The sequence below is a fragment of the Morone saxatilis genome, unplaced genomic scaffold (assembly GCF_004916995.1).
Source record: "Morone saxatilis isolate NCDOM2014 unplaced genomic scaffold, NCSU_SB_2.0 Contig5, whole genome shotgun sequence".
In the NCBI taxonomy this organism is placed as follows: domain Eukaryota; kingdom Metazoa; phylum Chordata; class Actinopteri; family Moronidae; genus Morone; species Morone saxatilis.
This window is the reverse complement of record NW_023340095.1, coordinates 11,225,735-11,242,156: the sequence shown is the minus strand read 5'-3', so window position 1 is coordinate 11,242,156 and position 16,422 is coordinate 11,225,735. Positions and strand designations below refer to the sequence as shown.

The following is a 16,422-nucleotide window of genomic DNA, read 5'->3' as shown; positions in this document are numbered from 1 at the left end:
TTTCACACTTAAGCAGTAGTATCTCCTTTACATTGTAATTGCTATATTGAAACATCCTCTTAAATCCAACAAAAAGCCTTGCTGCCTTTCTCATGTTACTATTTGTTTTTGCTTCATCACATGGCAATTTACCTGATTATTTTGCCTTGTTCATCATAAATCCGGCATATGTTGCACTAAATGCCCCGGAAAATACATTGTATTCAGCATTTGCAGCATGTAAAATCAATACATGTAACACTCTAGTAATTCTATTCCTGATGAGTTTTGTAACAATAGTGAAAAACTATACATGGTCAATACTCTATCATGTTATGACATAGGGGTCTTTTAGCTATACTTTTAAGTATTATTTCAAATGAGTGATTAGGGCAGTGGCAGGTTAGGACTAAGTAGAGATGCAAATGTTTAATGTTTTTTTTATCCCTCTGAAAAGCTTTAACTTCGTTGCTCAAATACACACCTCACCAACAGTCTTGTACTTGTGCTACAATTTCTCACAACATGCAAATTTATGCAAATGAATTCCATTGATCTTTCCATGGCAACCATTATGTGTGTGCTGCAGATCCTCTGCAACTGGTCAAATACTTTCGAACTGTTGGCAACAATTTGTTGCTTCCTCTTTACTGTATATATAAGTGAATGATAGTGGCTGAATTGCATTTTTTTTTAATTATGCAGTCATTTCATCTGCAGCAGTAGTTCTTATAGAGTGGCTGTGCTGTGCTGAGATGTTTCTTTTTTCAACATTATAATGCATGTTTACTGCTCTGTCAGCACTCACAGCTGTGTACTTAAAATGAGCAATCAATAATCACTCTCTCCTCTGTCTTCTTTCTCTCATTCATTCTCACTCCCTCTCCCTCTCTCTCTCAACCACTCTTTCTTTCCATGCCTCCTGTTTGCAGGTAGAGACGTTTCAATGGCTGAGGCCCACTGATTCAGTCATCCCTTCCACCCCTCACTACCGCCCTCCTAAACGTCGCTGCCCTTCACTTCAGTCACCATGACTTCCACTAGCCAACTGCTGGGTTTGGCTGAGGTGGGGCTGAGGTGTGACCAGGAGATTGAGAGGAGATATGAGATTGTGCCCTCGGTGGTCTGCTCCATGTGCTGCCTCTTTGGAATTATCTACTGCTTCTTTGGTAAGTGGTGATATTGTCAAAACTTGCTCATGAGGTCTGAACTCTTACATATAAAGAGCCTGAAATAGCTTTTACCATGTTCTAGTGTAATTTCCTAAGTCACATGTTAAAAATACATCTTGCCACTTGTGCCTATCATTGCCTGCTGAAAAGAGCTAATCACCATCAGTTAAGAGTACCGTAGCGCAGCTGCTCTGGCATAAGAAGTCTTTTCATATTAGTCCTATACAGAAACTATCATTTAAGACCAGTTCAACATTTTGGGAAATTCTCTTTTCTCTCTTCTTTTCTCTGGAGTTAGATAGGATAGGATAGGACATAACTGAAATATCCCTGTAGGGAAATTTGTTTTGGTCTCCATCCTGCAGTTCCACAAAAACTAAAACATACATACTGCAAAGTAAAAGAAAAATATCAACATCTCAACAACACATGTTCCATACATACACACAGCTTCCATGTAATAATTTGTACAAACACACATACACAATGCTGGACAATGTCACAACCCCCAAGACCAACATCCTACATTATGAAAAGATTAATATCATTCTCATGTCTATACTTTAGATATTAAACTACCACCAGCATCCAGTTAGCTTAGCTTAGCACTGGCGGACTGGAGACAGGGGGAAACAGATAACCTGGCTTTACGCAAAAGAAACAAAATTTGGCTCAACCAGCATGTCTACAGCTCACTGGTTAACACGTTATGTGTTGTTTATCATACAAGTGTAAAAATGTGTCCTAGAGCCACAATGAGGTTGCCTGGCAACCAGTGGTGATTACAGGAAATAACTGCACAGAGACAAGAAATAGACAAATGCGTGTATTTGGTACACCTGAGCTATGCATCAATCAAAAATTAGATATAACATGTAAATTAGTGATGTTTAGAGGTGATGGTAGGTCGATTTTATAACATTAGGACAGAGCCAGATTAGCTATTTCCAACAGTCTCTATGCCTCACACTAAGCTAAGGCAAATAAGCATATTGCTCAGAATGTCAAATTATTCCTTTGACAGAAAATAATAATTTTTGCCTGCTGTGCTTTGATTTTCAGTCATCTATTAGCCGCTGAGTGTGTATATTCAAACATACAGCATACAGACCCTATGTATTAGTTAGTTAATTTAAAGAAAAACTATAGACGTCTGCCAGTTGCATTAATGACAAACATGATTGAAACACTGACGAGTGGCATGTAGCTGATATATATTTTATATGTGTAAGTGACTGGAAACTGGAAAGTGCTAAAGCATGTATCCCTGAAATCTCTACTGTTGATAATTGTTCTGTTATTTCTAATTCATCCTGCTCTTCTGGTGTATAATAATATTGATTTAAGAGCAGTACAGATTGGCTGTCTTGTTACTGGCTATGTGAATCAATAGTGAAACCTCAGTCCTACAGACTAAGCTACTATCATTCAGTATTTACTTCAGAGAGTAATTTGCACGACCATGTTAAACTCTAAAGGTCTCTTGCTCATAATGCTTTCTCAAATCCTTGACTCTCCATCACCCCTACACGCTATCCTGAAATGCTGTCATCATTGGGCTGATACTAAAAAGACAGGGCTGCCCGCTGTCTTTAAAAGAAAACAACAAGTTATCTTCTGCTGCTTATTCAACAGCATGTTCCCGTTTCTTTCAACTAAATGTTGCAGCATAAATACCAGGCCTAACTTGCAGTGGACCCCCTGCTGTCTTTTTCTTCCTCTGTGCCATCAAAAGCCCAAACTCATACTGTATGCATGGGTTCATTCAAATGTTAAGACACAAAGTCCTTACTCGAAGCTTAATTTTGTACCAAGTGAGTGACTACATTTGATTGCATCATAAGTATTAAGGGCTCATCCTAATGAGTTTGGATGTAAGGTCATTACAGGAATGTGTAATCAATAAATAATTAGAGGGAGAGAGATCTGCTGTAATGGCTACAGGCTTTTTACATTAGAGTTGTTGTTACAAAAAATTATCGTATGAAAATTGTATTTCTGCTTGAACAGTGACTGTAGAACTGCATAAAATTGTCTCATGCGTTTTTGTAAAAGGTACAAATAATTTCAGTGTATTGCCTTGGGTTGGCTTACAGTGTAATCGTGTAATTATTTACTTGCAGGCCTTTTCTAGTAGCAAGTGGCAGAGATTTTCACTTTGCTGTAGCCGTGTGAATTAATTGGGGTTTTTTTTGCATAATTGTTTGATTGTAGAAATCTGGGCACACAAGATCAGAGGCATTTTTTTTCTTTTTGCCTTTACCAGACAGTAGGCAGTAAAGAGAGACTTGAACTTTTTTCCAGTGATATGGTACGCATCAGTAACCTTTTTAACCACGGGACGTGTTACAAATACTATTAGAGTTAATTTAATAATAATTTTTTGACATATTGATTTTCAAACAAGAAAATAACATAATGTACAGATTAGAGCCATGCGAGTCATAATTTATCACACAAAAAAGGTAGAAATATGTGCATGTCAATACAACATACACTGTCCGCTGTTATGAAAACAAAGCACTGAATTTTCAACTTGTATGTATTGTCTTGTGATCATATATCATTTGTTAGATTACTTAGCCACTGCTCATGTATATGATCTGTCACGTAAACTAAAATATATCCCATGAAATCACATCCTTCACAACTCAGATAACTTAGTTAATATCTATTCTGCCAGTAACACAAACAAGAAAATACAGCCAGACAAAAACATCCAGGAAAATTTACAAGGTAATGTTTCATGTAATAAAAACAGAATTGTATTGTGTAGAAAATGTATGAAATAACAATTTTGAGAAAGCAACCGTGGTGTTTTTGGATGAATATTGATGCATGTAGCTCTGAGCAGATATGTTGCATACAAATAGACAGAGAGAGATTCACTCAAGCATACAGACGGCATTAACATTCACTCTATATGTCCTCGTAAAGCATCAGCAGCGTCAGTGCATTGCATTACAATCAGGTTACCCAGCAACTTTATTTTACAAAGTTGGCAGCACACGAACAATACCATAGTAGCAGTAGCCCTGAAACAAGATCGCTGGGTGGATAACAAATGTAAAGAGCATCCCCACCACAAGTATGGCAGAAAATGTCAAGTTTGCCCTTAGGGCAGTGCCAGACAAAAGACCACCTTGTATTCCACTTTATGCACCTTATCAGCTTCTGCTGTACTTTGACTATACTGGTAGCATGCACATTACAATCATTGCATTTAGACAGCTAAATGTTAGCACACTAGCATGTTAAAGGACCTATGTGTAGGATTTAATGGCATCTAGCCATGAGTGTGCACATTGCAACCAACTGAATACCCCTTCCCCTCTCTAGAGTCAGTGTTAGATTTGTCTGTTCTGCACTACCATATAACATGGTAGTTCAACATGGCGGAGTCAAGAAAGGGTCAATTGTTATTACCATTGTCATATAATACAAAAGTACAACTTATTTAGTTTATTTATAGTTCTAAAAATTTTGCATGTGTGCCTAATCTATAGGGTCTTACATGGGCTTGTCCCTCCCCCACTGAGTCAGTTCATAAAGCAATAAGGATAGCAGCGATAGGGGAACAAGGGCAGCTACCAGCTTATTAGCTAACTGGCACATTTACATTGAAGTGTAAACTGCAATGTTGATTAATGTGCAATGTCCCTGGTAATTAGATTAAAAAAAGAAACCCCACCCTAAATCTTACACACTAGTCCTTTAATGTTTTCTGTATCTGCTCAATTAGCATCAGCTCTGAAAGTCTGTATTTGCCAAAAATTTCAATTTCAACATAAAATCACACTGATTAAAAAATATTGTTTAATACATGCTTCCAAAACCTTAACAGCAAAAACCCAAGGACATACTTTTACTTCAAAAGCTTCTCATCCTTCACCATCTGTTATCTATTTGTCTCTCTGTTTATTTAACAGCAAAAAGAAAAGATCAATGCCCAATCTTTCTCTATAACTGAACAAAATCACTGCAAATGAGACATAACGCACAGCCTACTGTTGATGTTTCTCAGAAAACCCTACAGTCACGTTTGCATTATTTGAGGAAAAAAGAAATTTCTGTGAGAAAATTGATTCTCCCTGCTGATAGATGCCAATGTGGTTTAGTCCCAAGGACTTGAGAAGAAAAGGTTAGCTGTCATTTATTTGACCCAGCAAAACAATGAAGTTGCAGCAGAAATGATGAGTGATGTTATAGGAACAAGATGGATGAGGCAAAGGAAAGGAGACTGAAAGGAAGGGAGATGAGAGCTGAATAAGCCAGAGTGAACAGATGGGATGGAGGGTTTGATGGCTGGAGGAAAAGTAAGGGAAGCAATGAGGAACAAAAGAGGGAGTAGGAGGGGTAAGCAAAGAGTGAATAATTGGGGGGGTGGGGGATAAGGGACTGAGGAAAGGATAGGTTTAGAGAAAAGGGGACAAGGAAAGTAGACTAGAAGATTAGAGCAGTCAAGGAGAGGCATGATATTTCAGAATGTATTGATTGATTGATGGAGACTGATATGGAAGAACAATGTTGGGAATTTGTGACAGCTGCTGACCAAACAAATGTTCCGGTAGCTGTAGAAGCTTTGGAAATGCTCCAGTTACTCCATGTCAGACTTCATTCAGGCAGGAAGAAGCTGTGAAAAATACAGTGGCTTTCACCACACATTTTATGAAGTGCCTGGTGGCTGAAAGATATTGAAGAAAATTCACATAAATGAGGTATAGTAACGAGGGAAGAGCGTGGACCGTGGGTTTAATGAGAGGAACAGTATTGTTCGGCTCAGCTGTGCAATGCCCGATTACACAAAGATAACAATCTGATGTTGGTTTCCCTTCGAGACAGAGTCCAGTCAGACAGAGAAAGGAGGAGATGTAGAGCAAAAAGGGAGGGAGACGCAAACATTAATAAACACAGAAGCCACGGCCAAGGAGATCTTTTAATGCTGTGTTTTTTTTTTTATTTCTTGTTTTTGTTGCAATAAAGGGCATTAAAATGGAAAATAAACTGGTGAGGGAGGGAAAGAGAGAAAACCAAAGACAGGAGGGACCAGGGCAAAGAAAAAAAAGTAGGAGATAACAGTTGTTGTATTCAGCAGGCCTGTTGACTAATGAATGTGGATGACCTTTTGTAAAACAATAATTATCATATTTTAAAGCAGTTTCATAAATGTTTATAAAGACAGTTTATCCACTCTCACCATCATCTTCCAATGAGGAAATGTCTGTCTCTGTGTGGACATACTGCTCCCTTACCGACCACAGCAAGGTGGCTGTTCATTGTTTTGCTGTTCATTAAGCATTCCTCCCCATAATATGTTATCATCTCTGTGTAGACCTCGAGCAGACCGCAGCTCTGGTGGGCAGCCGTCTCCCTTTACCGGTTGGGGTTAGAGAGGGAGAGAGAGAGAGAGAGGGAGAGAGGGGAGTGGAGGGGGGAAGGGATGAGGGTTGGGGTAAAGAGAGGAAGACAAAGACAAAGATACACAGCCACAACAATAGCAACAGTAACAGCTATACGAGTAAAAATGACTAGAAGCCAAGTTATATACCTGTTTGTTTGTGAGTGTCTGTATGTGTATTATTTATTGCCAAAAGTCAAAACAGAAAGTCCCTCTGGGGTTGAATGTCTGTGTGTGTGTGTGCCATTCCTCTCTTCAACAAATGTCTTGTATGCACTCGCTGTCTTGTTGTTTGTCGTTCTGTGTTGTCCGTGTAATGAATTATATCTGGATTTCACAGGGGTTCCTGGCTGCCGTAGGCTTGTATCTCGTACACATGTTTTTATGCTTGTAATAGCCTCACAGTGGTCTGTCTCCCATCTCTCCTCCAGGCTATCGATGCTTCAAGGCCGTATTGTTCCTCACAGGCCTAATGTTTGGCTCTGTGGTCATCTTCATGCTGTGCTACAAGGAGAGGGTGATGGACACTCAGCTGAGCGTAGAGGCATCAGTGGGCATCGGTCTGGGCATCGGGACCCTGTGTGGCCTGGTGACCATGTTGGTTCGCAGTGTGGGACTTTTTATGGTGGGCCTGCTGCTCGGCCTGCTGGTTGGAGTGGCTTCACTGGTGGTAAGGAGATGCATTTGTTTTGCTCTATTTAGATTTATGTTTATTTGCATACAGAACTTCAAATTCTCAAAAGCATTGTATTATCAGGAAAGCCTTCTTGTGGCCTGTCACACCAGAAAGTGGCATGTGTGATTGTGGTAGACTAGTGTAGGCTGTAGATGGATGTCAACAAGACATTGTCACTGAGGCATCATTTCACTTATAAATCTGCGCAATAACACTGTAATTAACTTTCAGGATTTTACAATTTAACCGCTTTTGCACAGCTTTTACACAGGAAAATGTCCAGGAGATCCGGCAGAAGCCCCATTGAAATGCTGTTAAAAAGACTATCCCATGTCACCAAAGTCTTGAAAGAAGACTGCATTTAAATCTGCTGCCAGATTAGTGCATAAGCAGTACCAAAAGCAAGCTAGCTCCCCATGTACCAAGGCTGAGTCATTGCTGCAGCAGCCATGGGCTTGAATCCGAGGTGTGGCCCTTTGCTGCGTGTCATCCCCTCTCTCTCCCCACTTCCTGTCTCTCTTCAGCTGTCCTATCCAATAAAGACAAAAAATATTTAAAAAAATATAAAAAAGCTATCTAGCTTTCTATTTAGCTAGCAAAATAGTTACCAACTAAAAATCAGCACAGTAGCACTCTAAAGTAATAACATACCTGACCACACAACAAGGCAGGACTCATATACATTTTTGCTGTCATAAATGTCAATGAGACCAGCGACCAACAACAACAACAAAACTACCATAAATAATACCAACTGTCTAAAATTAACCCTCTCCTCTCTCTTTTTCGAAGGTTATGGAAGAGTTCTACCACCCCAAAACAGTGTGGGTTCCTCTGGGTATTCTCCTGGGCTCTGGGACGTTATTTGCCGTCCTCACTCTTCAATGGCAACGCTGCTTTGTCACCTTGTCCACCGCCACATTCGGCTCTGCCATCATCACCGTCACCGTGGATTACTTTATAGAGCTGTTCGCCTTGGTGCACTACGTCTATGAGAGACTCAGGGTAGGCTCGTCTGTGTGTTTGTTATTATCCTAATGCTATAAATGTATTTGAAGGTGTGTACATCATGACACTGGATTACTTTATTGGGCTGTTCACCTTGCTCAGCACATTTCATGCGTGTGTTTCCTTGAGAAAGAGAGAGAGTGAGAGAGAGACACACAGTTGGACAGACTGACTTTAACCACTTGATAGAGCACTTAACACCACAATTTTAGACACTTCACCTTGCTGCGCTGTCTATTAAACATTGCCAGAAGCTTGGGGTGTGCCTGCAGGTGAAAGAGTGGGTCAATAGTTGATTTGGGTGTTTATCCGAGAACAGGGAGGTGTGCATTGGATATGTGTGTGGATGAGGGAAGAACAGACACAGTTGAGGGTGGACAGTACAGATAAAATCTTCCATTAGAGTATATGTAAACTGTAAGCTAAAATGTAAATTAATTTGTAGATGAAATTCCGGATGGCAATATCGGTTTATGAGCAAATTCAATGAAGAAATAGCTGACAAGATAAGGTTCATCATCATATCAATGCAAACATCCCATAAATCCAGTATTTCCATAAAACAGTCTTGCACACTGCAAAATTGCCTTTAAATGCTTAATAGAACCAGATATATTGAAAGGTTAGCTACCTTTGTAGAAACTGTATTGGAAAATATCACTGGTGTCATCATATTGTCTGAATTTGGGCTGCAAATAAAAGTATATTAACTAAATTTTTATGACTTTAATCAATCACTTCAGCATGTGATTTCACTGACAGGTTACTGTGCTTCACTGGCCATCAGATTCAGGGATGAACATCATTCTTCCAAAATGTATTCCCTCATTTGATGTTTTGATAATGCTGGTGGAGAGTGCACGGCAATCTCAGTGGCCATAGCACATGATCTGCATCATTTTCATACTCATCACACAATTATTAAGTCATTTATTATGGTCTTTCTTTCAATTTGTCACTAGGCCCTGAAGTTAATATAATTATCAACCATTATCAATTGTTTGCCAAGTTTTGTTTGACTAAACCAGATTTCTGCATGTACACACTGGGAAGCCCTGCTGGAGCAACTGTGGTTTATGACCCATTTATAATGGTTTCATCCTCACGATTCTCACTTTACAACCAAAGTATTATATTTTTAACATTCTTATTAGTATTTCATTATGTGCTGTGCTTGTTTGTGCAAGAATAACTCCAGGAAAGAGGTTTTTGAAAAACTGGCAAAAGTGTCATGATTGAGATTAGTTATATTTGCATAAATTAATGCTTTTGTGGACAAAAGCACTTTATCAAAATGAAATGATTCAACTAAAATTATGTAATCTTTGCAGGTGGCACCAAAGAAGCCAGTGTGCTGGTTTACTTGGGTTATCTTGGGGGTGTGGCCAGTCCTGGCCCTCCTCGGAGTGCTGATCCAATGGAAAGTCACTGCAGAGGGATTTTCTCACACAGAGGGTGAGTGATGCAGCTTTGCACACGCTAACTTGGGACACAAAAATCATTAAATGTTTTGCCATATTTGTGGATTTTGCAGCAAGAGATAGGCCTACTAGATTTGATCCAAATAACTTTTTTACTAAGAAATGGTGTGTAATACAGGTAGAAAAAATTAACTTTTAAGGGTTTTTTTCTATTTTAAAATTTTACTGATACTTGGATCACATATTGTGTAAAAACAAATTGTTGGCAAAAGGACTACAGACCCTTGTAGGCAGAGCAGGTTGAATAAACAAACTTCCTGTAAAAAAAACAAAAAACAACAGGCTTACTCACCAATTTGAAGTCAGTCCAAATGAGCAAACAAATACGCAGGCAGCTGATCATGGGCAGATTTACAGAAACTGGCAGAGACAGGATACAGGCACAAATATAAAGGCAATCTAGCAGGGAACAATGGCTAGGTCTACTGAGGAGCTGATGAGGGAATTGGGAGGTTTGCAGGTGGGTGTGGACGTCATGTGATATGGGAAGCTGAGGACACACCAGGGACATTTTCTAGACAATGTGAATGGCGGGTTTGGGAAAATTCCATATAAATTCAGGGTCCAGGCTGGTGTGAGAATGTCTGAGGCTAAAGGACAGAGGGTGTATCCTTTGATCTTTTCCTTGTTGGAGGATTTTAATAACAACACTAACAAATTCACGAAAATGCACAAACCCACATCTTATGAATAAAGAATAAATTCCATTTATCAAAATTTAGTTCACTGCTGAAATAAAGCTACAGTCAGACACAGCTTCTGCTCCGACCTGGAACTTGTGAATACACGATGGATATGTTCAGAAACGGCTGATTCAAGAGAGGCGGTGCTCACCTCTCCGTGTCCGATCTAATGTAGGCCACAGCCACAAGCTTCAGGCAAGGCTGGTGCAGACCTCTTGTAAAAGGTCTGTTTTGCAGCCTCAAATGGTGGTTTAGTTCAGTGAGAAGGATGAACTTTTACACATATTATGTTCATGCTGTAGGAACTGTGTGTGTGTTGAAGTTTGTGCATGGGATGTTTAATGACGTTTTGTGAAATGAATATGCATTTTTTGGTTTTGTTTTCCTAATGTAATTTAAAATTTATTCTCAGATACACAGAATGATGATGAGGCTTGTTTCAATATTGATCTCACAAAGGCCACTAAAAGCTGGTGCCATTTTATCAAGGCTGACTAATCTATCCTAATTTTATTAAATAGGCTTTAGGAATTGTAACCATTATGAAGGAACAGTGAATGTGTGTGCATGAGGGAGAGTATGAGTACACTAACATCAGTGTTGTCAGCAGAATGCGCTATTGACGGAAACAGCCTTTCTGAAAGCAACCACAACACAGATGGCAAGATCACACACACACACATAGACACACACAGACCAACAGAGACAGAAATATACTGGGGTATAGTCTCTCACTCACTCATACACTAACTACAGGAAAATTGAAACACACACAACTCATTCATTGGTGCACACACATAAACTCTTACATTTGATCTTTGTTGGTGTATGGCATGCAGAGTAGTGTCTTAGAAGAAGTCACACATGGCGTCAAATAATGGGATTAAACAGCCAGCTGCCATGGTTTCCAGTCAGAGGGTGTGGGCAAAGAGATAGAGGGAGCTTTTTAGTGCTATTTTGAAAACTGTGCAATTGCGTGTGGGGGGAAAGAGACCTAGAAAGAGATAGAGACATTAAGGAAGCACAGGCTGGCTGTGAACTGTCTAAAAGAGAGGGAATCAATTCTCCAGAAATTCATGACATACTGCTTTGTTGAAGTACAAAAAGTTGCTAAAAAGCCTTTATTCCTCATCAGGGGCTACAAGTTGAAAAACTGGTCCAATGTGTATTGACCACCATCACACACAGACAAGTGAATTCTATAAAAGATCTCGGACAAACGTGTGAACATTTGTACAACATCCCTTACAACACCTGTTCACAATTCACCTCCTCACAATGAACAAAAAACAATAGTAATGAGAATTGTTTCAGGGCCCCCCACAGAAAGAGGGATAAAAAGAAACTATAATAATAATAATAACACTTAAGTAAAAAATATAGTTCTAAAAAATACGATTGCATTTCTGTATGTACTGCATGTGTGTTCATTTCATGCTTGTTGCTGTAGATACAGCCTGTGTATTGGGAATATGAATTAGGGCAGCAGCTCTAGCAAGATAGCTATGAATTTTATTTGAGTTTTTGCTGCTTTGTGATAACAGCCACGTCAGCAAGGGTCATTAATGTATAGAAACCGCTTTAAATTTACCTATACAGAAGTTATCATAATGTAATTTAAAAACCCTATTTGCAGCTGTCAGAGTTTGCCTGTAGTCTTTAATTGCTGAAAGCATCCTTTATAGTGACAGGCACTGTATTGACAGAGAAAGGAGGAGAAAAGAGGGGGCAGGTGTACTGGGGGAAGGGAAGAGCAGGGAGGGGTGATAAACTGGGGGCACAATGCGTATGAGGGGCACCCAAGTGGAGCAGTGAGGAAAGTCATCTGTCTGTCAACTGATTGAATAGCTTGCAGGACACAGCCATGAATGAATTTGCTCACACATGTTTTTCCTGTTTGTTGACATAATTAATTCTCAAGCCCCAGTCAAATTCTTAACCCCAACCCTAAACTCTATAACTACCTTGTTATGAAGTGGGGACTGCCCAAAAAGTCCTCACTCCCAAGGTCTGAAGCCAATAGTGGTCCTCACAAAGGTAGAAGAACACACATACACACATGCAACCAGAGGGGCCTGAGGTGGGGTGAGCTGAGGAATAAAAAACGGGGGGTATCATTAAGCAGTTTCCTTGGCAGATGGTGCCTCGTTAGCTGTCCACCCGCACAAAGAAACAACAATAGACCTCATAACACTTCCATACCCACGCGCACAAACACACAGTGACTGTGACGCAAATAGTACATCTTATCTTCGCAAGGTTCGGCAGGGTCCTTGTGCTTGTGGCAAAATTTTGACCTGACAATAATCAACATGAAACAGATCCCCTTCCACTACTCTATATTAGATGAATCAAAATGCTTCACAAGCAGGCATACCCAAAAATAATTATATGAGTAGTCAATGGACAGTGAGACAGGATGGATTTTGGGCATCCTTTGCCGGAGAAGGGTGTAGAAATAACACAAACACGCTCACCCACTCACAATATGTCAGGAGACTGAGAAGCTCAGTATGAATACATGCTGCAAGGGAAATTATCTGTCTGCCAACTCACTGAATAGAATGAAGGAAATGAGAAAATGGACATCAGTGGTTTTCTATTCCTTTTTTCTTTTGTAACCGGTACGTACAATAACCTCCCTAGAGATAGTTTACCATCAGTGTTTAAAATTAAAATATTCAATATATATTCAAATAAAGTCCCATCTGATTGAGGGTTTCTCTTGTTTTCCTTGTCAGTCTGAGAGATTTTGAACGTGTCTTTTCCTCTTGACTTAATCAGTTACATTTGTTTCTCTATAAAAGCTGCATTGTTCTGTCTTCATAATCCTCCGACTCTCTCATGATTATCTATTGCTCCCGCTCTCGGTTTCCTTCTTTACACACATTATCACATCTCTGGTGTCTTTGTCCCCAGTGGTTTTGAGTCGACAGCAACGGAGGGTCCAGCTCATGCGCATCCGGCAGCGGGAAGAGAGGCTGAAAAAGGAGAAGGAGAACAAGAAGAAGAAAAAAAGACAAACCCAGAAGACCACTCACAAGCAGAAAGCTCACACCCATCACCACCACCACCAGCAGTACCATCACCCAGCGGCATCCCACCCTCATCACCAAGCCCAGAGCTCTCAGCCACCTAAAGTCCCTCCTCCTCAGACTGAACCCGGCTACCACCGCAAGGCCAACCCTAAAAGACGCTTTGATGGAGATGTGCTTTCACCGGTAAGATAAAGTACCGGCTTAAATACTTAAATACTTTAGGTAATAATAAGAATAAGAATATGATAATAAGAAGCTCTCTCATATATTTGGTGCATATACAGCCACCAGAGTTTCTCTTTCTCTTTTCTTTAGTCATAATTCTATTTTTATTCTGTTTCATATTACAACTTTAAGTTTCACATTTTGGGAAATAAGCATATTTCTTTTATTAGACGAGAATATTGATACTACTCTTATGTCAGTATGTTTAATAGAAAATTGGAGCCAGCAGCTTAGCTTAGCATGAAGATTGGAAACAGCTACCCCGGCCCTCTACGAAGGTACAGACGGGGATTTTACCAGGGATTATGTGTGGGACGATTTCTTGGCCAGCAGCAGTGACTTCCTAAAGACTTGTTGCCTTAGTCAGGTTGCCCGGCAACCAGTGGAGACTTCAAATAGTCACTGCTCCCAGCCAAGAAATTATCCCACAAATAAAGCCTGGCAAAACCACAAATTTTAATTTTTGACACTTTTTTTGCACACACATTAAACAAACAAGACATGACATGTTACTTAGGGAGCTTTAGGGTTGTTGGTAGGCGGATTGTGTTACCTCTGGCAGACTAGCCGTTCCCCTCTTTTTCCAGTCTAAGCCAATCTAACAGTCTACTGGCTCCAGTTTCAACAGATAGCTATGACAATGTTATTGATGTTCTTATCTAACTCTTGGCAGAAAAGCAAATAATAATAGCTGTACATGAGTGTAAGCTTTCATGACTGTTTACTGTCATTATGCGGTTTACTGTCATTACGTTATATCTATCACATTATGCTCGTACTACCCCCAACCCTGTATCATCTGTCTGTCCGCAGAGCTACATCAGGAGCTTCAGGGACAGACAAACAGACAGACGAGCGTACTCCCACAGTCGAATGATGAGCCGCTCCCGGATGGGGGAACTTGACTACGACTGCGGCTCTCAAGTGCCCCTCACGGCCCCCAGCGGACCCCCTGTTCGCATCTGAGACAGCAGAATTCACACACACACACATCCAACCACACACACAATCACACATGGCTACTTCAAACCTCTTTGTCACAGTTAGGGATAGAAAACTTAACCTTACCGTGCCAACCTGATCAACTGCCTATTAACCCAACAGGAACTCAGTATGTCCCAAAGGTGGTCTCACACTGTTTTTGTCCTCTCAGACCTATTAGAGCTTGTATTTATTTGGCCAGTTTGGTCCTTTTCTGTTCTTTATGAATGTCAAGACACAAGAGCAGAGCCTCTTCTTTTGGATGGAACAGGATGTGGTCAAATCTCAGATGTCATCACCTTCTCTGTTACTGGTCTGGAGCACACTGGAACCTGTCTGGTGGGGAGTACATTTTAATATCACGGTTGAAATTCATTTAAATATTTTTTTGGCTGCTTCAAGCCATAAGAAGTCATTTCCAGTGGAACTGCAGTGGGGAAACAATCAAAACATTATTTTTTCCACAGGAGGGCTGCACCACTTCTAATAAAAATGCATCATCATGGAGTCAAGGTAGCACTACCTTCAATAAACCTTCGACAGTATCTGTACATTGAGCGCAGTTACAGGAGGAAACAATGTGCTTGATTCCAGTAAGAAAATAACAAAACGCAAGTAACTCTGAAACAGAAGGCAGCTCTTCTTCATTACTTTCTCCTTTGAAAGGTCAGTGTGTGAAGCGAGGTGTTCATGAAGTCAAAATGTTATCTTCACTGACAGCCTATGAATCCAGTCTGGCAGCACAATTCTTCTGCTGCAGAATAGGGACTGCTTTTAGGTGTGTAATGCCGAAGACAATTTTTATGTCATTTCCACCTATGAACACTCCATGTGTCATTGCCTACACAGCTGTCAAGAGGAATATGCGTTGCATCTCATCACTTTCCTTTTGCCCTCGATCGCCAACAGTTTCGCCAGCAGGAGACACATCCATACCTCCCCTCCTCTTTCCTCTTTCTACTGAATTTAAAACATTTTTAAACTAGTCTATGTAATTCTGTTGGTTCTCATGTCACCTTTCCTCTTCTTACCCTAAAAACAATCTACCTTTTCAGAATTTGTCAGCTGTCTAAATACGCTGCTAAGGCACAAAGACATGAAACTGTCTGATATCGGCTATCCAGGAATTTGTCTGATGAAATCTGTTTCAGAGTTTGGAGGGGACAATACATGACAGTGAAATGTTAATTATAGTGTGATTGTGTGTGAGAGTGGACACATGAGCCCAGTGGCAAATGACGGATTGTACCAAATATTGGCCAAGGAGAGGGGGATTCAGTGTGGTGTATGTGTATTTTTTCCCTCTTTTTTTGCCAATATACTGGTCTGGTTAAAAATGTGAATATTTTAGTCGTAGAGTGTTAAATGATGAAAAGGAGGTTAAAAATGATGATAATCTCCTGTAAATGATGAGATATAGTGGAAGGATGAATTTGCAAATGGCGCCCTCTAATGTTTACTACTGGACCTTTTTTTCTAGACTTACTGTTTATGTGTGCATATGTTTGTGAGTACATGCATTTGCGTGTTATTTGCTTTTAAAATTCAAATGTGCTCTGATTATTGATGTTGTTGTACTGAACATCCAGAGAAGTGAAGGAGTTAGATTTGTGTAGAAAGTATTTTCAGTACAAAGGAACTATTTTTGTTCTATTTGAACCTCTTTGGAATTGAGATGCTCTAGTTCCCCACAAGAATCACCAACACTACCAATATTACAGTTCCTGCTGAGACTATTAAGAATATTGTGTTTTATGTAACCTTTTGGGGATTTTTACTTT

At 40.0% G+C, this 16,422-nt stretch overlaps 1 protein-coding gene across 1 annotated transcript; it reads left to right on the top strand.

Annotated features, from left to right (window-relative positions):
• Positions 1–924: 924 nt before the first annotated feature.
• Positions 925–14,931, top strand: tmem198a (transmembrane protein 198a). The gene is made up of 7 exons (XM_035676874.1): positions 925–1,148; positions 6,981–7,219; positions 8,018–8,230; positions 9,565–9,688; positions 13,317–13,447; positions 13,529–13,618; positions 14,474–14,931. The coding sequence occupies exons 1-7, from the start codon at positions 1,010–1,012 to the stop codon at positions 14,624–14,626; spliced, it is 1,089 nt and encodes a 362-aa protein (XP_035532767.1). The 5' UTR covers positions 925–1,009; the 3' UTR covers positions 14,627–14,931.
• Positions 14,932–16,422: the final 1,491 nt, after the last annotated feature.

Excerpts from the sequence above, each read along its gene's own strand:
- tmem198a (XM_035676874.1), top strand. The coding sequence starts at position 1,010 with ATGACTTCCACTAGCCAACTGCTGGGTTTGGCTGAGGTGGGGCTGAGG. Across the intron at positions 7,220-8,017 it reads TTGGAGTGGCTTCACTGGTG|GTTATGGAAGAGTTCTACCA; the intron begins GTAAGGAGATGC and ends TCTTTTTCGAAG. Across the intron at positions 13,448-13,528 it reads AGACCACTCACAAGCAGAAA|CCACCTAAAGTCCCTCCTCC; the intron begins GCTCACACCCAT and ends CAGAGCTCTCAG.